At 37.4% G+C, this 23,443-nt stretch overlaps 1 protein-coding gene across 5 annotated transcripts in view; it reads left to right on the forward strand.

Moving 5' to 3' along the window:
- Positions 1–12,665, forward strand: part of LOC126480578 (SAFB-like transcription modulator) — a 166,001-nt gene extending 153,336 nt beyond the window's left edge. For all 5 annotated transcript variants that reach the window (XM_050103876.1, XM_050103880.1, XM_050103877.1 and 2 more), the window contains 3 exons: positions 8,360–8,564; positions 12,228–12,407; positions 12,500–12,665. In XM_050103876.1, coding sequence (XP_049959833.1) covers positions 8,360–8,564; positions 12,228–12,407; positions 12,500–12,573 — 459 coding nt within the window. In that variant the 3' untranslated portion in view covers positions 12,574–12,665. The remainder of the gene's footprint in view (positions 1–8,359; positions 8,565–12,227; positions 12,408–12,499) is intronic.
- Positions 12,666–23,443: the final 10,778 nt, after the last annotated feature.

Consider the following 23,443-nt stretch of genomic DNA (forward strand, 5'->3'; position numbering starts at 1 on the left):
TTTTCTAAGGACTGGACAGTAACTTGGGTGCCACTAACAGCCTTTACAAATTACCACAATATCTTTGGATTTTGTGAAATATCGTTTGACAATATTCTGCAACAGTAGTCATTGAAGACATCATGCATTGCCCTCTTGACAGCCAAACACGTTTCATTCAACATCTCTCTAGCTATAGTCATAAGCTTTGTTTTTCATGTATTATGAAGTAATCTCAGTGTCTTTAGAAGTTTCTTTATAGTGACTCTATACCACGGAGGGTGTCTCCCATTGTGAACTGTTTTTCAGTGTACATGTCTGTCCAGTGCATTTTGAATGACCACAGTTCCTCTGCCTGCTGTTACCCTGTGCTGAAAGTTTCAAGTTTCTCATTGAGATATAACGCTATTGATTTTTTATCCAGTTTACTGAACATACATATCCTTCTACTTGTTTAGTTATCTTGTGTACTTTCATGCCCTTCACTAATAAAACTGTAATTTTCCCAATTGATTGTGTGTGAGTAAGTCTCTAGTGATGATTACTGGATGATTGGGGAACTTACATACAAGTGAACTGAGATTTGTCTAAAAAGTTTTTCATTACGTCAGTAAGTGAGTATGGCGGGTGATAAAAGGAGGTAATTACTATTTTATTGCCATTCCTGTTACTGAGACTTGCCCAGACAATCTTGCATGCAGCTTCAGTATTTGTCTCGATGGATTTGAGTGTGTTACTGTAACAAATAAACCCCCTGTACTTGTACTTCTCATTAACCTATTCTCACAATAAACACTTTAATTGTCCCCAACAATCTCACTGCTGTCAATTTCATGTTTCAACCAGGTTTCAGTATGTAGTATTACGCGAGCTTCACTGCCTTTCAGGAGCTCCCTCTGGCACTCAGTTGTGAATTCTTTGACATTAGCTATTGGGATTTTAATGCTCTGACATGTAGGGAGCATTCATTTTGACCTTACACTTTTACTTCTGCATCTCCTACAGCCATCATCTGGAATGGACGGCGAGATGCCTAATCTAAAAAACCGTAATGTGCACCCCCACATACAGTCAGATACATTACTAGCAGCCTCTGACGTGTAGTGCACACCTGACCTGTTTAGGGGGACTCAAAATTCTTAACCCTATGATGCACGTCCAATAAGTTGCAGCATTGGTTGTCACAGAACCCTTGAAGTCTCTGGTTCGTTCCTCCCACATGACTCAGAACTAGGGGACCACGATCAGTTCTGGAGACAATGCCGTAAATTGTGGACTTTGTTGAAACTGTATGCCCAAGGTTGGTCTTCTCAACCTTCTCTGCCAGTTACTGGAATGATCCAAGTATGACCTCAGAGCCCAGACGACAGGTATTGTTTGCTCCAATGTGTGCCACAATCCACAGTTGGTTGTGCCGTGTTCCCTCACTGGCTGCTGGAATAGCATCTTCAGCATGTTGAATGAGGCCCCCAGGCATACATGCTGAGTGCACCTCGCATTCCTTCCTGTTCCTTGCTGCCGTTTCCCTTAGAGGTACCATTATTGACCTTACATTTGAACTGCCGATGATTAATAGATTCCTGTTCTATTGTATTTGCTTCCTCATGAAACCGGACAAAGTGAGTTTCCCTGAAACAGGTGAAGTGAGTCCCACTGGCTCAGTTTCAGTTTCACTAAAAGACAGCACCTCGAGCTTGTTGGATGGGGGAATCTGTATAATGTCCTGAAGCTAGATCTACCATTGACATGCCACTTGCAGCCAAGCAGACCAGTAATGCCAGATCGCATACTTCCTGCAGAGGAGATAGGATTGACAGGAGAAGATAGTACTTGAGATACCTTTGGTACCACAGATATATGACTCTCTGGAGCTCTTCCAGCATATTGATTCACAGCAAATGCCAGTCGCTTGACAGTGGCCAGGGCGATTTCCTGCTGCTTACAAATGTCAGCTAACTCATCCTGTGTTCAAGAACATCATTCACAGTGTGGCTGCATTGTGGTTGGTGCAATGTTTTTCAGGGCAGTGAACAAATAACATTAAACTAAGCTTGATGACTTATTTTTAATCTGTTGAGCTAAAAAATTTCTAATTCCCTATAATCATGAAATTTCTATTGAGCCAACAGAAAAAACTGTGATAAAACTTTTTGAGGTTAATTGTAGTCACAAACAAACTTAAAAATAGAGTAAATTACAATAAATGTAGATAATATGAAATAGAAAACTAAATGTAACACAATATGTAAGTTAACAATATCTGCTACAGCAATTAATCACAAATGCCAATAATAGAAAAAAGATCTTCCAGTAAAAAATGGCAGGCCGGCCGGTGTTGACGAGCGGTTGTAGGCGCTTCAGTCTGGAACACCGCGACCGCTACGGTCGCAGGTTCGAATCCTGCCTCGGGCATGGATGTGTGTGATGTCCTTAGGTTAGTTAGGTTTTAGTAGTTCTAGGGGACTGATGACCTCAGAAGTTAAGTCCCATAGTGCCCAGAGCCATTTGAACCAAAAAAGCAAATATTTGAAACCAATTAAAAATTTCACAGAAGAAACATTCATTAATAATCAGCCTTCATAATAACAGTTGATCTCACAACGAAACATCACATAGCTTCTTTTTTTATAACATGCTATGCTTTATTAATACAAATTTACACATAAAAATCTAACAGCAAGAAAACTATCTCCAAATTCTTCTCTGTTAGCATAGTAATTACAACTGACTGTCAGGATATGTACTTGTTTTAAAATTGTGTTGAATCCGTTTCATCTCTCCAAGATAAGATTCCCTGCTGTACTAAAATTTCTTTCGCAAACTCCATTGGGAGCTGAAACACAGAACATTCTTTGCACTAAATTAGGTGCTCCTATCACTGAAGTGGACCGTTACTGCCATCCTTCATACTTTCTTATTAAAATGTATAAATCAAACTCAGCAGTAGATTGGGCATCACAGTTGGCTTTGACAAAGTTTACAGTGGAGTCAAGTTTTGCCCAGCAATCAGTTACACACACAGTAAATAACTAGCTTATTTAAGAATTTTCTTCATCACTTCGAGGAGACACATATTCCAACATATATTCCAATGATTAGTTTCTGGTAATTCTTCAGTTGAATAGAATTCATTGTAGTTTAGCCAAGTTTTTAATACACTCTTATATTTATTTGGTAGTACTGTACAAGCTGAGTATGGTAATTTAATGAACAGTTTTATGCTCAAGTGTTTATAGTTACTATGGACTGTACCAAGCCTTGAGGAAGACAACTCCCAAAAGTGACTGTTCCTGGTATTGTGTACGTCCACATCACATCTCATGTTGAACTATTCCAAATTTTCTCTAGCATATATTAAACAGGTATATATGTACCGGCTAGGCACTGTCATTATGCGGGGACATTTAAATTAGTTTCTGAAGGACTCTAGTGCTAATCCCAGTACATATCTGATTGCTTTCTTCTGCTGTCTGAAAATACATTTAGATCCTGAGGAATTCCTCCAGAGCAGTATTCCATATTGCAGACAGGAATGGAAGAAGGCATAGTATGAGTAGAGAAACAACTGTTTGCTCACATTGTTCCTTAATTTACACAATTAAAAAGTACGTCAGCTAGTTTGGTGCACAGATAATTGGTGTATTCTTTGCAAGAGAGTTTTTGGTCAAAGGTCCAAGTACAGGGTCTTTGGGGATTCCTGTTGTTATAGGGAGTATTGCTGTTCACTGCTTACTTGAATTTATAAGTTGTAACCTATCGGTTAAATAAGATTCAAATAAACTGAGTGATTTATCTTCAGTGCCAAAGTATTCTAATTTTTTGATGAATAAATTGTGATACTGAGTCAGATGCTTTGCTTCAATCAATAACTGTTCCAGTTACCCTTCAGAAACATTATTCACTAAAGCATCAGTAGCTTTTACAGTTGACATGTGAAATCTGAAGCCAAATTGTTGTGCATTTAAAATGTTGTCGCTTTCAGAATAGCTGTGTATCCGTTTATGGATACAATGTTCTGTTATCTTGGATATGATTATACTATCGAAACGGATCTGTAGTTATTTGGGAGGTTTTTATCACATTTTTTTATAAATATATAGTGTAATGGTAAGTGTAAGACATTCTTGAGATATTCCTTCATCTAATACTCTGTTTGACAGTGATAAAAGACACATTTTGATTTCCTTTGCTGTATACTTTATGATAAAATTACTGAGTCCAGGGTAGGCTTCTGTTTCGGAATTGCTAAATTTGTGGTGGGTACTCTTCCAGCAGACGAGACACCTGCATATTCTAATTGTCAGGTATAATGTCACACAGACTTAACATATCCCAGATTGTGGATCAGCAGAAATGGCCATCAAGGTGCTCATAACTTACTCATTTAAATTTTTGCATGTGATGACGGTTGAAAGATGAAGACTACAAAGAAAAAGTAAACCAAAATATGAATTGACTGTTTTATAAATAGTGGTTTCCCAGTAAAAGAACACTAAGACAACCTCAGAAGAGCTACACATGGTTTGTCAAATGAACTTTAATACCAGAGATGGATTAAGAAAATGAGTTCTGAACTTAAACATTTGTCTTTTGTTAATACCACCTGAATGTATTTCTTTGTGTTATGTTCTAAGGCCTGTACTTTTTCCTCCAAACCCATAAAGATATCATGTGAAGGAACGGAATCTCCATTCTTGCATTGTTGCTTTAAAAATTAAATATGATTTTGCGCATCTGAGATCTGATCCTTTAGAAGTTAACACTCCTTTACTGCAATTTCTCGCAATTTTTTTTACATCAGTATGAATATCCCTAATATGTTCTTGAATTGTGTTACGTCCGAGGTCTAGTTGAATTTTGTTTTTAAAAACATTTAGTTTATGATCTAGTGTATGCACTAAACACTCCTCCAAATGCTCAAGTTTCTCATCAAATCAAGCAAATCTGGTATTATTACTGTTAAGTACTTCCTCTTTGGATGATTGTATTTTATCATCGATCTCTTTGAATTTATTTTGCATCTTCTTATTATTTTCCTCGTTAAGAGTTGGTGTCTGCTTAGTGAATTTGTTGAATTTCTCCCAAATTATTTCTAAATTCATTTCCCCTCATGTGGGGTCATTTCTTGTGATGACAGGCATAAATAAATATTTTATTTATTGTCTCAACACGCTTATCGTGTGTATTGATGTTTTTAATTTTAAAATTAATTGTATTCTACTCTTGTTGTATTGTATCACTCACAACACATACAACTTTTTTAATTGGTCGTGAGAACAGCTCACCGTTAACTTTATACTGTGTGCTACCGACGGGCTGCTTATCGACTGCTAGTTGCTCACGGCTCCATGCTCCTGATGTGCTGCGTGTAGTCTGCAATCTGCAGAGACTGCGTGCTGCCAGTGAACTGTGTGTAGGCCGCAATGTGATGACGACTGTGTGTGCACTGCAATCTTTTGACAACTGATTGTAGATTGTATAATGTCATTGGTTGAATACTGGTCCATTTCTCCCCAACAGAGTTCTTTTTCCTTTTTCATTTAATTTTATTATTCATTTCTGATTCAGTTTAGCATCTGTGTTGTATAGAACATTTTGTTTTATTCCTGTTACCCTTGGCAACACATTTCCTCCTTGGCACTTTCTTACAAAATTGTCTGGTCTTTTCATTACATTTTATCTATCTTTCAGCTGGTAAGATCACCATGTGAAGTGTTTCAGCTTGGCTTGGACTGCATGTTGGTTTGTTATACTTCACTTCATGCACCAAACACCACTCGTTTTATATATAATGAATGGTGCTTACTGAATATTCGGTTGTTGTTAAGTATTATTAATCAGGGAACAGCTAGTCTGTGCCCTGAAACTGTGTGCCTTGTTCCTCCAACTTTGCTCCGGCTTCGCCTCCTTCAGGCTGCAGATAAAGGTGCTGAAAATTAATTTCACATTCACTCCATTACATAAATAAGGAATGAGATTCAATTCACCTTCTTATATTATCTTCAAAATTATAACTCAATACATGAAAATGAGGACAGCTACCAACTCGTATACTTCCTCTCTGTACTACGTACATAACAGATCTGATATACAACTTGATAAATAACAATTACAATACATTATCTTTGACATCTCATGTTCTGAGATTTCATGGAGCTCTTTCTTCCGCGTTGCCCACTCCATGGAACTCCTATCTCCACCTCAGGAGGAAGAGTCATCTGACTACTACCCTCTTCTGTACAGTCACTGGATCGTTAGCTCTGGTATCAGCACCTGTGATTTAAAACACCTCCCAATAGAGGGATGCTCACCACTTCTCGACTACTGAGTCACGGTGATATTTTCTCTGACTCATATATTTAAGGATGTGATTCCTTTTATTGAAGGAATGGGATGTACCACTACAAACAGCCATATATTCTGTAACCAGTAGAAATTAGAATGTGTTGTTCGAATTAGTCTATACTACTGCTTCCTAAAATATTTGCTATTCCCCCCAAAACACCCTGTATGTACAGACAGCAAAAGTAGAGTAAAATATTACCGTCACCCTATAATTGTATACTAGCTTATCTGAAACTGATGTTTTGTCACAGATGTGATGCACAGAACTTATCTCCAGTGGACATCATTTCTAGTAGGAGAAGTTCAGCCTCAGAAATGTTGCTTTGTTCAACACTCAAATTTTGACTTTATCCTCTGTGATAAAAGAGACACTGTTCTGTGTTGATGATAATGCAACAGCTATAAAGTTTTGCCAAAAACAAGTGATGTTGAATATGGCATTTTGCAATGAAGTACAATTGGCACTTGCTATATAACAGAGCATTCATTAAAGAAGAAAACTGGACATCCACTAATTTAAGGATATGTATCTCTGTATTGGGCTTTGAGTTGCTTTTATTTTTTAGATGTGCACATACAAAAAACAAACTGAATTGTAAGATATTTGTTGTCTTGGAGTTATTGGTTCAACTTTCAATAGGTCTAAAAATGTCATGAGTTTTCTTGAAGTGTTGTTGCAACAAAAAGATTTCCAGACACACCTTTCTACACAGATAGTTTTGTGACTCAGTTGTACTGCCTAACTACGGATGGTGGCATTCTGAAGAGGTTGTTCCACATAATCTATGTTTCTGGCTTCAAGGTTGTCTCTAACAAATCCGTGTCACCAGTTTTATTTGTGAAACATACAGCATAAACTGTGGAATAAAGATATGTTACATCATTTGTCACATAACTGTCATAGAAAACTCATGAGAGAACTGTATTCAAAAGACAAGTAGTTCATGCATAATTTTGAAACAATTGCAGTACCTTAAATTTCCGCAATGTGATTCTTAATACATTCCCGGGAGTTTTTTTCCTCGGAGAATGGAGTTGAGCCAGGTATCCAGATGTACATACAACAGAGCAGTAGCACTGCCTGGTGGGTTGCCTACCAACATCTGGTTCTGTCTCCCTCAACCCTTTTGTTTACATTTCAAACTTTCACGACACCCCTATGTGTGATCGCTCCCTCCCCTTCCCCCAGATGCGAAAAAGCAAAACTACAAAACACATTATTATTATTATTATTATTATTATTATGAAACGACTATGAGATACAAATTTCACAAATTTGTTACATAAAACTCTTGAACAGGAATGTATGACTGTGAAGATAAGGCATACAATAAAAGAATCTTATCACTCTTGGGCAGGAACTTAAAAATCTCTCAATACACCTGGCATGTATTTGCTTGAGCAACTGTCTGAATTTTTTTGAAATTTTCTCAGCATTCTTGAAGGACATCACTCACTTGTGCTGTGCTGCAATGACATGTGGCACTGTAGTTTTAAAGTGTTTCTCATTGTACTACACCAATGTTCACAACTGAAATGTCACAACATGCTTTTGTTTACAGCATAGATTTTGCCTTCATTTCAGTTCTTTTACCCTGAAAGATCTCATTCTATTAAGTGTTTAGGGGAACCTAGGTAACAGTATATCAGTTTATAACATCTTGGATTTGAGCAGCTACAATATATGTTATATAACACAGATGTTTACAGCAATTTGATAACAAAACACTACATGTTCTTTGCCTCTTGTCTTAACAGCGATTGAATTTGCCATCCGTACAGACACCAGTAGATTTTATTGGATAATAAGCTCATGATCCATTTAAATATGCAGTTGTAATAACATTATATCTGACATAAAAGTTGTTGCTATGAAACTATGCTGTATGGCCAGGTTTGTTACTGTAAAAAGCAGTATCATAATCAAGTCAGGGAAAATGGTTCTTTGCTCCCTTTAAAATTTGTTGTTACTAACCTTTCTTGTGGTTTCTTCATCATCAAAGTAATTAACAAACCATGTTTATTGTCTTTACAGCATCACACTGGTATAAGCAATGGTTTAACAAAAAGATTACCAGATGAATTACTTGAACGTCTTTCAGAGAAAGCCCCTACCACAATGAAAGTGACACTTTCTGAAAAGACAGAGGAAAATGGAATTAATAATAATGTTACTTCCATACAAAAGAAACGCAAGAAGGTTGTGCTTCCCAGCAGCGAACAGAGTGATGAACCATCAGGTAAGGATTGTTTGTTAGTGAATTTATTCATTTTATTTTTCCTTTCTAAAGGATCATGCACGACAAGTAGGTTATCATTATTAACTTTATGCTAAGTTTTTGATCCATGGGGCAGAACTTTGTCACTGGCTATGTTTTGTAGTATAGTTATCCTGGTTTCAGCATCCCTTACCTCTCCATTCCACCCTTCCTCACTTAAGTTTCTCATCTTGTCTCACATGCTATTTATCTTTAATTTCCATTTGCAATTTTTGAGGCTAATTAAGAGCAATTCATAATTAATAGTTTTGAATTTCTCAGCTTTTGGCTCATTGATACATGTGACTCTATTCATACAACCCTGTTTTACATCATCTTAATTTAGGTGTGACTTTCTACTGATTAATATGATTTTCTTAGAATGGAAACCAACTCCCTGTCATTCTAACCACTGGAGGAGTATTAGTTGTACTTGTTGGTGTTGTCTGATGGCCTTATACCATCATGTGCTTTCAGATCCGTGAATATTTTCTATTCAGAAAGTGTAAGAACTCTACTGTCAGCCACTTACTTTGTAGCTCTCAAATGAAGCTCTAAAAGAAAATTTGTGCAGCATGCAGCTACTGAGTATGAACAATTTTTTATGTGTAATTTGTCGATGTGGAATCTTTCTGTCTAGTGTCTACTATCATAGCCAAACAAATTCTGCCCCCTCTATTCCCCACCCCCCACCCAATCCCCACCTCTCTCTCTCTCTCTCTCTCTCTCTCTCTCCCTCTCTCCCTCTCTCCCTCCCTCCCTCCCTCCCTCCCTCCCTCCCTCTCTCTCCCTCTCTCTCTCCCTCCCCACTCCCTTTCCCTCCCTCCCCCCCTCTCCCTCCCTCCCCCCCTCTCCCCCCCTCCCCCCCCCTCACACACACACACACACACACACACACACACACACACACACACACACACACACACACACACACAACATGGCAAGAATGGATGTAAATATCATTTCCAATAGGGAACTTACAACTGTAAGTGGAATATGAGTAAGCTTGTAACTTCAGCTTACTCTTTGTGTTCAACAGAATTTTTTTATGATAATCTTAAAATCATACACATAACATACTTCAGTGAAGCATAACTGAGAACAATGGTATTCTAAACCTTATTCTGAAAGGTCAGCCATTGTCCAGTTCATTATCCGAAGGTCGTATTTAAGATGTGATGCCTACAACAAAAACAGAAACATTACCAGAAAAGCAGCAGCAAAATGAGGTTCATTGGGTGGGATGAGCAGTAAGGGTTAGCGGTTGACTGATGATTCACAACAATACCATGTTCGATGGCTATGAACAAATTTCCACCAAGAAATGAAATGGTATAACGAAAAAGCCAGATATCTTAAGATTGGGTGGTGGCAATCCCAGGGCACCAGTCATGAAAAGGATGTCCTACATCTTTATAACTGTTATTCATATCATATATACATAAAGCATTGTCCTGCCCTGTCTGACCGAATCGTCATTGCCTAGCTCAAACTGCTAAGGATCAAACTTCAAATTTAGAACTCTAAAAATTGATATTTGGTTTGTTGGTCAGAAATAAAGAAATGTGTTTCAGCATTTTTGGAAATTTGACTTTTTGAGGGTGAAATAGTGGTGAATGCTTTTTTTGTAAATATATCATTATTAAAGAACTACCAAAGTATTTTTAAAGCTACATATGAACATAGGTATTTGATGTCAGCATTTTTAAAGCTAAATGTATGAAAATTTAAATTTTGTTTTTCAGAAATAAAAAAAAAAAAAAACAACAACAACAAAAACATATTACCATTGTTTCTGGAAATTCAACCCGGGGGGGGGGGGGGGGGGGGGTGAAAGGGGGGGATAAAAGTTTTCATGGAAATTGTGCAAGCATTTTTGCAGCTAGATATATAAAAATTTGTATTTGGGTTCTCTGTTGGAAATAAAGCATATGCATGTCACTGTTTTTGGAAATTCAAGCCCTAAGGGGTTGAAATAGGCTCAAACTGATTCACTTACTCATCATCTCCCAGGCCAAACCGCAAAGGATAGAAACTTAAAGTTTGAAGAGGGTGTGGATCTTATACTGTAGACAGTGTTTAAGAAGGAATTGTCTGAAATTCCACTCCTACATGGGATGAAGTATGGGATGAAAGACTTTTTGAAAGTAAGTCACTATTAGCGGAATTTTGAAGCTTTATGTATGAAAACCGTTTTCTCAGTCAGAAAATAAAAAAAAAGGTTCAGTATTTTTTGAAATTCAGCCACTAAGGGATAAAGTAGTGGTTGAAAGATTTTTTAATAAATAATTACTAAAGAACTACTAAAAGTTTTTAAGGTGACATCTATAATAACTTAGTATTAAGTAATAAATAAAAAACGCGATCAAGACTCTTATCTTAATACTAAGTTAATTTATATTAATCGCTGTTAATCCATAACCATGTTGTCCAAACATCTGTAACAACTGACATTTGACTTCTTAGTTAGAAATAAAAAGACAAAAAAATATGTGTTTCAGTGTTCCTGGAAATTTGACGCTTGAGGTAGTGCAGTAGGGAAAAGAAATTTTGAAAAAAAAAATTATATTAAAAAGAATTAAATCTAAATTTATGAAAATTGGTATTTTACTTCTTGCTTAGACATAAAAAAATATTTGTTAGGGGATGAAAGTTGCTATGGATATGTGTCCACAAGAACACAAAAGGCATAATGGTTAACAAAAACTTTGCACTCCAGTTATTGGATGATCACATAATGGTCCAGACTTTAGCTTGGGTAGTGTTGCAGATGGTGTAGTGGGTTTAATTTGTTGCACGTGGTGTATTGGGTTTAATTGAAAATAATCTGTATGCCTTTGGGAGAAGTCTGAGAAAATCGTGCTGTTTAGCATGCCAGTGACTGCGGTGTTACTATCATCTTCTGACAAAGCGGTCCACAAACTCTCACAGAAACTTTAAAAAGTAGTGCTAGTGAACTAACTGACCAATTCAGATACTCTTGTTTGACATCAGCACTGTATCTAGCTGTTGTAGTCCATGCACAATGGAAAGATTGATCCAATTGATCCTGAAATTCTCCTATCTTATGATGTAGCATGGCTGCATTTATCAGGGCATGTGAAGTAACTAAGCAGTCAGTGTTAGAGTTCTGAAAAATCATTATCAATTACACCAAGAACCTCTGCAGGAAACAGAAACAGGAGTATGCCTTATGAATATATTAACTAACAAATATTTTGTACAGTAATTTTTCTACATGAATAATGATAGTTATAACTGATTCCTTTGTTGACCTTATAAAGAAAGAAAAACAAATTAAGTGAACAGATATGGACAAGAAATTCCAGTTTCCAGCCTTGAAATGTGTCAGATCAGATAAGCTTGGAGTTCAAGGATTAATTAAAATTTTTTTGGACTGTCTTAAAACCTGACACACATGGTATATGATATGTTTTTAATACAAACGATACTCTGAAAGTTATTCGTCCATAGCTCTTGTTAATGATCCCACAGGCTATTGTGTGTTAGTGTTTGTGTCCCCTCCCCCTCTCCCCACCCCATATTGTTTTCCATTAGTGAATTGCTTTATTGGTTTACCCATTCCATTAATGAGGTCTTATTGCATTATATGACTCAAAATTTTGCTACATCTTCTAATTACAGATTCTCAGAGCTTCAAGAAACCAACTACTCTTGATTACATTCCACTGAAGAGCAGTGCTTCAACAAAATTTGGTATCATGTCCTATGATAAAGTGATAAATGTTTCTAAGTCAGCAGCGCAGAAAGCAGCTGAATTCCGCCAGAACATGATGTTTGGAAATCGCCATAAGAGAGAACCTGGTAAGAAATGTTTTATTAAAAGTGAGTCATTGTAAGACAGTGTCTTATTTAAAAATTTATTTACTTAGACTATGTTATATTGCTTGTTTCAGCAAATTCAGGCCTGATTTATCAACAGAAAATAAAGGCATCTGGGAAAGATGTTTTTGCACGGAAGAAATACTGACTTCGTACACAGTTTTCTGTTTCTGTACGCAGGGAACATATGTTTGAATCTATCTGTAAAAAAAAGTAAGATTTTACATGGGCTTACATAAATAGTGAATGCATCACTTGGAAACATGTTGCTAAGGGTACCTAGTTCAAGTACCTTGTATGATAGTGTTGCTGCTCTTGTTTATAATGTAGAATTTAAAAATGTTGCTCGTCTGAAAGACTAAAATATTGTTTTGTATCATATGTATAGCGTTAATATTTTAAAATTGATTTTGGTTATAATAAATGTTTTACCTTGTTATGTGTGGTTTCTTTCTCTCATGAATCAGCAGTATTGAGAGGTTGTAATGGACTTGTACTGTTGTTAGTGTATTAAAAAGCAGTAATAAATGAGATACACAATCTCCTGTTTGTTTTCCTTAAGTAAATATAGTTAAAGGACAGATTACCATCTTTTCACTTAGAATATAGCTGATAATGATTGCAATTTTATCAGAAGGAAAATTTACTTGTGATAATTATATCATTACAAGAAAACTATGGCTGGCCAGTACTTACCTTACAGAGGCAGAATTCTACATACAGACAATAGAGACACAAGAAAGTAAAAAAATGAACTATGCTAGCTTTTGGAACCTGGGTCACGTAGACAACAGATTGAGAGGACCCTAAGGTGAGGGGTGATGAAGATTCTTCCTCTCTGAGAAAGGAACCAACAAATTTTAAACTAGGTTAATTTTGAGAGGGCCCTAAGGCAAGGGGTGATGAAGATTCTTCATCTCTGAGAAAAGAACTAACAGATTTTAAACTAGGTTAATTTTTTCTTCTTTTTTATGTGTCTTCTGTGTCACTTTGAATTTTCTCTCTTGAGGATAAATATTGACTTATCATAATCTTCTGTGACAGATTTTCTTGGGGAAAATTGCAAATTCAAGTACATGGTACATTAACCCTTTCGTTATGGCCGTCTGCTCTGCTGCAGTGGCGCCACTGAACGCTGCACTGATGGGTGCAGTGTGCCGTGAACTGTGCACATTTCATGTCAGTAAACTGATGTGCAGGTTACCTTATTTAGGTTTTACATAACAATATATTTGGATATTTTACAAGTATTATAAATAAAAATCCAATTTAGGATCATTCAAAAGATTCTTAATAAAGTAATTCAGTGTGATAAATTTGAAAACAAGGGTCAACACACAGACCCACATTACAGTTTTTACACTCACACTTAGATTCTCGTCTTCACTCCAAATGATGCACCTGCTATTTCGATTTCTTCCTACTGATTTGTAAACCAAAGAAAAATGTCTTTCTGTTAATCTAAGTGGATGATTATTGCCTGTTGAATGTTGACATTCTATACTTCGGTGATACTTTTCTGGTATTTCCCGAATTAAATGCAATTGAAATTTTGCCTTGGATACCGGTTCTTTCCTTTTGTTTTTATAAGGCAATAGGCATTCCACACACAAATGTCCATCAAGTGAAAGAAATATTTGTGATACCATTTCAGAGATTTGCGTGTTGATTCCTCACTGCTTATACCCATGTCAGCTTCATCAACTGCACCCATTGAACTATTATGATTCAGTATTCAGTTTATTCACCATTGACCACTTACAGCGGAATAGGTCTGAACATTAAATATACAATTAACAACAACTTTACAGTAAAGTTTTTACAATTTAATTCCTTTTCTTTTAGGAATATTCTTATATACTAATATCAATGCTTATTTCAAAATATTCTGTTATCTTATAAAATGGGTGTTTGAGAAGCCAGTCATAAACCTTACGTTTGAAAATATTATTGGTCAGTGACCAAGCAGATGCTGGAAGTTTATTGAAGAGTTTTAAACTCATTATTTTGTGTGAGTTTGCAGTCTTTGTGAGTCTGTGTCTTGGTATGTCAAAGTCCAGTTTGCCTCTGGTTGTGGGGATGTATGTTCTCTCTGGTCTCGAATCATTTAAGTTGCTTTTGACATAAAGCAGGGCTGTGTAGATGTATAGATTCACCACAGTTAATATCATGTGCTTGATAAAGAGGGGATGGCAGTGTTCCTTGGGCTTAGCTTTGCTTATTATTCTGATTACTTTTTTTTTGAATTTTCAGAATTTCACTGACAAAGCAAGAATGTCCCCATAACAATATGTCGTAGGAAATGTGTGACTGAAAGAGGCCAAAATATACCACCTTTAGATACTCATCAGTGACTATATCTGTCAGTCTCCAGATGAGATAACACACTCTTGCTATTCTCTTGCAGATATGGCTAATGTGTTCCTCCCAGTTTAATTTTGAGTCAATGTGGAATCCTAATAATTTTATTGATTTGCTTTCAACAGCTGTAGTTAAACCCAGAATTAGCTCTTGTGTTTTATCAGGATTACACAGGAGTTCATTAGAAGAAAACCAATCCATTACTAGTTTTAGTTTTTCCTGTGTTGGCTGATGCAGTTCTGTTGTGTCATGGTGTGTATTGAGCAACGTTGTATCATCTGCATAACACACAACTGAATTTGCTCCTACATGGTAAGGTAAGTCATTAATTGCAATGATAAACAGAAAAGGACCTAGGACCGAGCCCTGAGGCACTCCAGTCCGAACTTCCTTCAGCGAGGAGCATCTATTTTTAATTGATACATACTGTCTCCTGTTACTTAAGTATGATTCGATTACATCCAAAGATGGTTTGTGTATGCCATAAAATTCCAGTTTTGCAAGTAGGGTGTTAGATGGTATGCAGTCGAAGGCTTTGCTAAGATCGCACAGTACGACTGACACTAGATCCTTATTTTCGAATGCAGTTAACACCTGGTTAACAACTTCAGTGACAGCAGTAGTGGTGTTTTTACCATGCTGATATGAAAATTGTCTGTTGGAGAGGAGATCATGCTTATCAAAATAGTTATTTAGTTGACTGTACATTACATATTCAAAAACCTTAGAGAAAATTGGGACAATAGAAACTGGTCGATAGTTTTGGGGCAGATGCTTATCTCCCTTTTTAAAGACCGGTATTACTTTAGCAGTTTTGAGTGCATCTGGGAAAACTCCAGATTCTAAACACATATTAAAAATAAAAGAAAGAGGTTGACAGATAAGGTGTATTATTTTTTTCATTAGATAATTAGAAAACCAATAACAGTCCATACTTTTGGAGTTGGTGAACCTTGCCACAGCTTTTACAATATCCTCTGGGGTGACAACATTCCAGTGGAAAGTATACATACTATGGGACACAGCACAAAGATGATCTAGTGCACAAGTGCCATTTTGCTTGATTTTGTTTTTCAGCTCACTCACTGAGGTTAGGAAGTAATTATTTACTTCTTCTGGGACCAGCATTGCATCTTGTGTATGGGTTTGTGAATTATATTGGTTGATGATATCCCATGCTGCTTTACATTTGTTGGGAGCACTTTCAATGTAATGTTCACATGCTTGTTTTTTGGCCAAGGACAGTTTGTCTTTGTAGATTTTTTTACATTTTAGATAAGCTCTATAAGAAGTATTATCTAGCTCAGGTCCTTGTTTACAATATGCATACAAGTTTTTGGATAACTTTTTTCCTCGCCGTGCTTGATTGCTTGATTACTACATCAAATTCATCCGAGGGCATGGTAGAAAGCATGCAAACCTCTTTCTTATCCATCCACTTTATGAGTATTAAATTTTTGCATGACTGAGAGATTGCCTGTTCTCTTTTGAATCGTTCATCAATTTTAAGCATTCCTTTCCTTCCCTTTCTCATAGTCCCACAGACATTTGTACAATTATTGTGTAGCATTCTAAATAAAACTGGACTGGAATACCAATTATCTACATAAACGACATGGCCCTTTCCAAAATAGGGCTTTGTAAGTGCTTCAACTATTGCTCACAACTTTCCAATATCCTTATTTTTGGTATCCACCAGGGTAGATGATCTGGCATAAACAATTAAATCTTGTACAAATCCTGTCTCACAGTCACTGAGAACAAAAGATTTTATCCCAAATCTGTTTCTTTTTGACAGGATGTATTGTTTGAAAGGCAGGCGCCCTTTATATAACAGTAAACTTTCGCCTATGCATAGCTTTTGTAATGATTGAAATGACTGACTAATCATTGGCAGAACCAGCATCATGGTAGAAATGTAGCTTTTGTAATCATTTGAAATAGCAGGCTCTAGCCATTACTTCTCCAGAAATATCGCTATGCAGAAGTTTGTCTTTACTCCAACACACTACTATAGATAATTTCTTGTTGTGCGTTATTAAAAATGATATGGCCCAAAAAAAAAAAAAAGTATAGTTTGGCTACTCCAGTTCCTTTTGAATTGTTTATGTTAATATTATATTTTCAAGACCAATAGCGATTTGTTTCATTTGCAATTAACTCTGTGAGAGCTTCAGAGATGAAAAGCTGAATGTAATCTAAGATGTTCGGTGATCGAGTTATGTTTACTTTAATCCCTGAACTTTCTGTGCAAATTTATGTATTTGAGGCACGAATATTTTTGATATCCATATTTCACAGTCACTGTTAACGGGTTCAATATTCTCCACTTCTGCTTCTGAAGTACTACGTACAGATCTTCTTTTCTTAGTTTTTGTAGGTGATGTAACAATATGTTGATTTTCATTTTCTGCATCAGTTAGTCCGTTAGCGAATAGAATTCTTTTTGACCTCCTCTGTAGCATTCTGAAAGGGAGGTAAAATATTTTATAAAACAAACTAAACGTAGCTACAAATATAATTTTCAAATGAATGTTACGAACCTTGAAAAAATTAATAACTGTTTTCCAGTGTCCTGTAATGCTTGAAGAAAGATTTATGCTAATGCTGTCTATATACGTTGCTTGTACACACACACACGTCAGCATGTGGATGCCGGCAAACTGCGGCTCTCGTAAACACAGATCAGTGTGTGGATGTCTGCTAAATACGGCTCTTGAACATATAAAGCATCGTGTGGACTCTGGCAGACTACAGAGCACGTACACACAGAGCAATGCGTGGATGCTGGCTAAATACGGTGCTCGTAATGAAAGGGTTAATAGGCATGTGAACGTTTCCACTTGATTTCATGGATAGTGTGAGAGTAAATGAAATAGAGTAAATGCTTATTGTTAAATGGTGTGGAAAAATGACAATATTCTGATGCATGGCGACCCGATTGTTTTCGTGAGTTAGAGTAACATACAATCTTTGTGCCCTAGCTAAGTTTCCTACGTCACATACCAATCTAAATTTTAATCGTACTTTAATGTCAGTTGGTGATTTTATCAGTTTGTGTCTATCTGACGAAAGGAGCTATTTTCTGTCATGAAAAATATTATTAGGTTTATTGAAAATAAAACAAGTAATCCCTGAATTAAGATGAACTCAGTAGAACAAGCAGCAACCTTTAATAGGGAAGAGCCTTCAGAGTCGTTTAAAAGAGTGATGTACGAGGTACAACCTTGATGGAGGGGCAAGATGCAAAGTCAGAACATAACTGGAAGGTGTTCATGTGCAGGCTCTGGTCAGTTTGCCAAGAGTGTTCAGTGTCCATAAAATGTAAGTTCCTATAAATGTGTGAATGCACTCCTGGAGGATGGACCCATCCATCAAATTTGAGTGGGGATGGAGCAAAAATGGTGTGGTACAAAGTAAAAGTTTTAATGTAAATGGATAGATAAAAATATCATCAATAATATATTACATTATATTATCAATAATTGATTATTTTCATTGTTGAAATAATAGTTTTGACAGAGAGGAAAGTAGCAATAAATTCTGATATAACTTCATGTTGAATTTAAACATCTGACACAGTTGTTGTGTAACACATTTCTGATGATGACCACCATCATCATCAGTTTGGCTTCCAGAAAGGTAAAGGCACCAGCAAAGCAGCACTGACATTGCACTTGATAATGGAAGCAGGATTTAAGAAAAATCAAGACATGTTCATAGACTTGTCAAACTAGAAAAAGTGTTCAACACTGTAAATACTGCAAAAAGTTCTAAATTCTGGGAAAAATAATAGCAAGCTATAGGAAAAGATGGGCTGTATACATTTCCTGACAAGACAAGTGAAGCATCCAGAACATGCGGTCTGAAGTCAAAGTAATTTTGTGTACGGAAACGATTAGAGCTGCAATTCTCTATGACAAGTTGAAAAGCCACTAGAGTGCATTAGTGTTGTTTATGTTTAGTGGTTTTACCAGGCCTGATAGGGTATACCAGTGAACTACTGATTCTTTAAAGAATCAAACTTGCAGGTAAAAATGGCTTCAAACATTACTTTAGAAACAAGTTAATGTGTTAAATATTTGCCTTTAAGCATGTAAGCAAGAAAAAGCTTAGTGAAGGTTAAAATTATGCTTAAAAGTGTGTTCTAATTCACTAAGTGTTCTCATTACAAAACACTGGATCAATATAAACTGAGTAATTTGAAGTCGATTTTAAGCACAATCTAGTTTTTCACACATCTAAATGTTTATGGCATCTTATCTCTCGAACTATGCATCATACAATAATATAATTTTGCAGCTACATTCAATGGTATGTATGGACATTGTCTGCAAACTGTCTTGCAAATAGAGTTAGTAGTAAAGATGTAATCAACTAAAACATCATGCCTGATGCTACCATGTTACTGCAGAAACAACGGAAATGTAGTAAGTTGCCTTCCCCACTCTCTTTTTGGGGGTGGGAAGATTAGTTAGAAAAAGACATGAAATTATATTTAAAAGTTGAATGATCACTGTGAAGGACATGGAAATGCTGCATACACATAAGAGACAGTGTTATCAGCACCTGACATAGCTTTAAGGGTGCCTTACTGTGGGTCTCCATTTGGCTGGCTGGTCGAACCATGCAATATCCTGATTTGTTGTGCATTTGGATTTGGCACTGGCTTGATGTAGTGTACAGGAATTTGAAGGTAGGCGTACTTGTCAAGGTTCTGGTCAACCACGTCTACCTACCACCAGGGAGGATCACTGTATTATGCACCAAGCCCGTTGTAACCCCTTCATATCTGCACCTGCCATCCGAGAGCAAGTAATGAACTTCTGCAACACTCTGTGCCATTATGCTGCATTAGCATTGGTCAGAGACCAGCAGCAGCCAGGCAAGGGGATTATCATCCCAAGCATAGGCTGCTAATACCACAACACAAATGGTTACGTTTGGAGTGATGCCGTGAATGGGAAGCATCAACCGCTGATGAATGGTCTCATATTGTGTTCACTGATGAATCTTGGTTCTGCAGAACCACAGGTGACCATTGTTGCCAAATGTGACTGTGGCTAGTGAGATGTCCCATTCTTTCATTATTTTGGAGAGGTAGAACAGTGTTACTCCTGCTGGTTGGTTGGTTGATTTGGGGGAGGTGACCAAAGAGCGAGGTCGTCGATCCCATCGGATTAGGGAAGGTTGGGGAGGGAAGTTGGCTGTGCCCTTTCAAAGGAACCATCCCGGCATTTTCCTGAAGCGATTTAGGGAAATCACGGAAAACCTAAATCGGGACGGCTGGGCGCGGGTATGAACCGTCATCCTCCCGAATGTGGGTCCACCTCGCTCGGTTTACTCCTGCTGTCACAATGAGGGGTTGCACTGGGTATGACTACAGGTCATGGCTGGTAGTGACTGAGAGAACTCTGACAGCATAATGGTACATCATGCATCTTTGTGTTACATCTCACACAAAAGTACAGTGGTGCCATTATTCTCTAAGACAATGCTCATTCACATGTGTCACATACTTCTATCAACTGTCTGCATGATACTGAGGTACTCATGTGACCAGCAAGATCCATAGATCTGTTCCCAATAGAACGTGTGGATCAAGACAGACATTACTTCTGTCCTCTTGCAGGTATCCAGGATATCGAGGACCGGATAAAACTTCTTCAGAGGAGGATACAACGTCTTTACACACCCTTCCCAAACAAATTCATGCATACTTCTATCAACTGTCTGCATGATACTGAGGTACTCATGTGACCAGCAAGATCCATAGATCTGTTCCCAATAGAACGTGTGGATCAAGACAGACATTACTTCTGTCCTCTTGCAGGTATCCAGGATATCGAGGACCGGATAAAACTTCTTCAGAGGAGGATACAACGTCTTTACACACCCTTCCCAAACAAATTCATGCATGCATCCAATACAGTGGGCATCGGATTAGGGAAGGTTGGGGAGGGAAGTTGGCTGTGCCCTTTCAAAGGAACCATCCCGGCATTTTCCTGAAGCGATTTAGGGAAATCACGGAAAACCTAAATCGGGACGGCTGGGCGCGGGTATGAACCGTCATCCTCCCGAATGTGGGTCCACCTCGCTCGGTTTACTCCTGCTGTCACAATGAGGGGTTGCACTGGGTATGACTACAGGTCATGGCTGGTAGTGACTGAGAGAACTCTGACAGCATAATGGTACATCATGCATCTTTGTGTTACATCTCACACAAAAGTACAGTGGTGCCATTTTTCTCTAAGACAATGCTCATCCACATGTGTCACATACTTCTATCAACTGTCTGCATGATACTGAGGTACTCATGTGACCAGCAAGATCCATAGATCTGTTCCCAATAGAATGTGTGGATCAAGACAGACATTACTTCTGTCCTCTTGCAGGTATCCAGGATATCGAGGACCGGATAAAACTTCTTCAGAGGAGGATACAACGTCTTTACACACCCTTCCCAAACAAATTCATGCATGCATCCAATACAGTGGGCATGAAGCACCATATTGATAAGTGGGCTCATATTGCCAAGTTTTTTGAAAGATTAACTTGATTTTGTAATCACTGCAATTACATCGCATAACATCTCAAACAGTGAAATTTCGTTTTGTTTTCTCCTCCATTCTCGGTGCTTCATTTGTTTTGTCAGATGAAATATAATATGTACAAGAACCAAATGGAAACAACAAGACTGGAAGACCAAGAATGAAGTGCTCAGATTAAAAATGGCGTGCCCAGAAATGTGGTCTTTTGCCGCTTCTGTTCAGGCCATACCTCAAAGAAGCAATGATGGAAATGAATGAAAGATTCAGGAGTGGGGTTAAAATTGATGGTGAAAAAACATCAGTGATGAGATTTGGCTGATAATTGACATTGCTATTCTCTGTGATAGTGAAGAAAAATTACGGGACATGTTGAATGGAATGAACAGTCTAATGAGTATAGAACATGGATTGAGAGTAAACTGAAGAAAGACAAAACTAATGTCATTAGCGATAAACATAACACAAGAACTGATGACTATGCAGTAGATGAAGTTAAGAGATCTTGATACCTTGGAAGCAAAATAATACATAGTCCACAAAGCAAGGAAACCATCAAAAGCAGTCTATTATATTCAAAGAGGGCATTCCTGGCCAAAAGAAATCTATTAATATCAAACTTAATTTCAGGAAGTAGTTTATGAGAATGGAATTTTGGAGCACAGCATTTTGTGGCAGTATATCTTGGACTGTGAGAGAAAAAAATATGGAACATTAGAATGTCCCATCAACATCAAGGTCATTAGAGATGGCTCGGAACATCTCAAAGATGATGAAGGAAATTGGAACCATCCTGGCCTTTGCCTATAGCAATTTAGGGAAATTGTGGAAAACTGAAATCTGAATGGCTGGACGTGGATTTGAACTGTCATCCTCCTGAATGTGAGTCCAGTGTGCCAGCCACTGATCCACCTCATACAGTCACCAGAAAATAAGAGAACTGGAGTGTTTGAGATGTGCTTTTAATGGATGTTGAAATTCTCTGCAGAAGTGACAAGAAGTGAGAGGGCGATAGAACTTCCTTTGTACTAGAAAATGTGTAGAGGATAAAAATTATAGGGGAAGGCAGATATTGGAATATAAACAGCAAAAAAAAAAAAAGCAGTGGCAGCTATATTAATGAATTCCTACTCATTCATGGCCACTCCTATTTATTCAACATACTACACACTTCACAGTCACAGACCCCTGTGAACTGGTGGTGCAGAGTGGCAAGGCCTCAATTGTGAGTGTACTAATTTGGACTGCAACTAAACAGACAGTTCAAATGGACTCAAGCCAAATGGATGGGATGTGTGTGGGAGCCATTAGTCCAAACCTCCACTATCTCCATCCTCAACTGGCCAATTCTCTCTTCTTTACCACTCTTGCATCATTTTGCTCTACATTTCTCTCATTCCCACACTGTAATCCCCACCCAATGATCTGCTGTACCCCACAGGTTTGGAAAGAGTTACCATACTTAAACCTTGCTTTGCATCTGCTGCCAAGAGTGACTTGTTTCCTTGTCTTCCCTGTCTCCCAATATTTTCCTACCCCCTCTCAATTTTCCCAATCCTTTTCTCCCCTTCTCATACTGGCTTGCTTGGCCAACCAGTCATAAACAGTTATTGCTATATGGGTGTGGCAAGTGAACGAGGTTTGTTTAAAAAGTAAGGTGCTTTATATTTTTATGAAAAAATATTTATTTATTCATCAATATTCCTGTTGTCCCCTTACTCAGATACAATACACTTGTGCCAACACCTATTCCAGTCCTTGAAGCACTTCTCATAAGCACTTTTTGGTACAGTCTTGCAGAGATGCAGTCATTGAAAATCTTTTTCCTTTCATAGGTCTCTCTAGTTCTGGGAACAGGAAAAAGTCGCAGGGGGCCAAATCCTGTGAATATGGTGGCTGAGGAAGGATTGTTGTGTTGTTTTCGACCAAAAAATGTCTCACACACAAATGATGAATGAGTAGGTGCATTGTCACGATGCAAAAGCCATGAATTGTTTTTCCACAATTCCAGTCTTTGTTTACATATTGCTTCCTGCAAACAGCATGTAACATTGAGATAATACTTTTTGATCATATGACCTTCAGGCAAAAATCTATGATGCACTACGC

This window comes from Schistocerca serialis, chromosome 1 (assembly GCF_023864345.2).
Source record: "Schistocerca serialis cubense isolate TAMUIC-IGC-003099 chromosome 1, iqSchSeri2.2, whole genome shotgun sequence".
NCBI lineage: Eukaryota > Metazoa > Arthropoda > Insecta > Orthoptera > Acrididae > Schistocerca > Schistocerca serialis.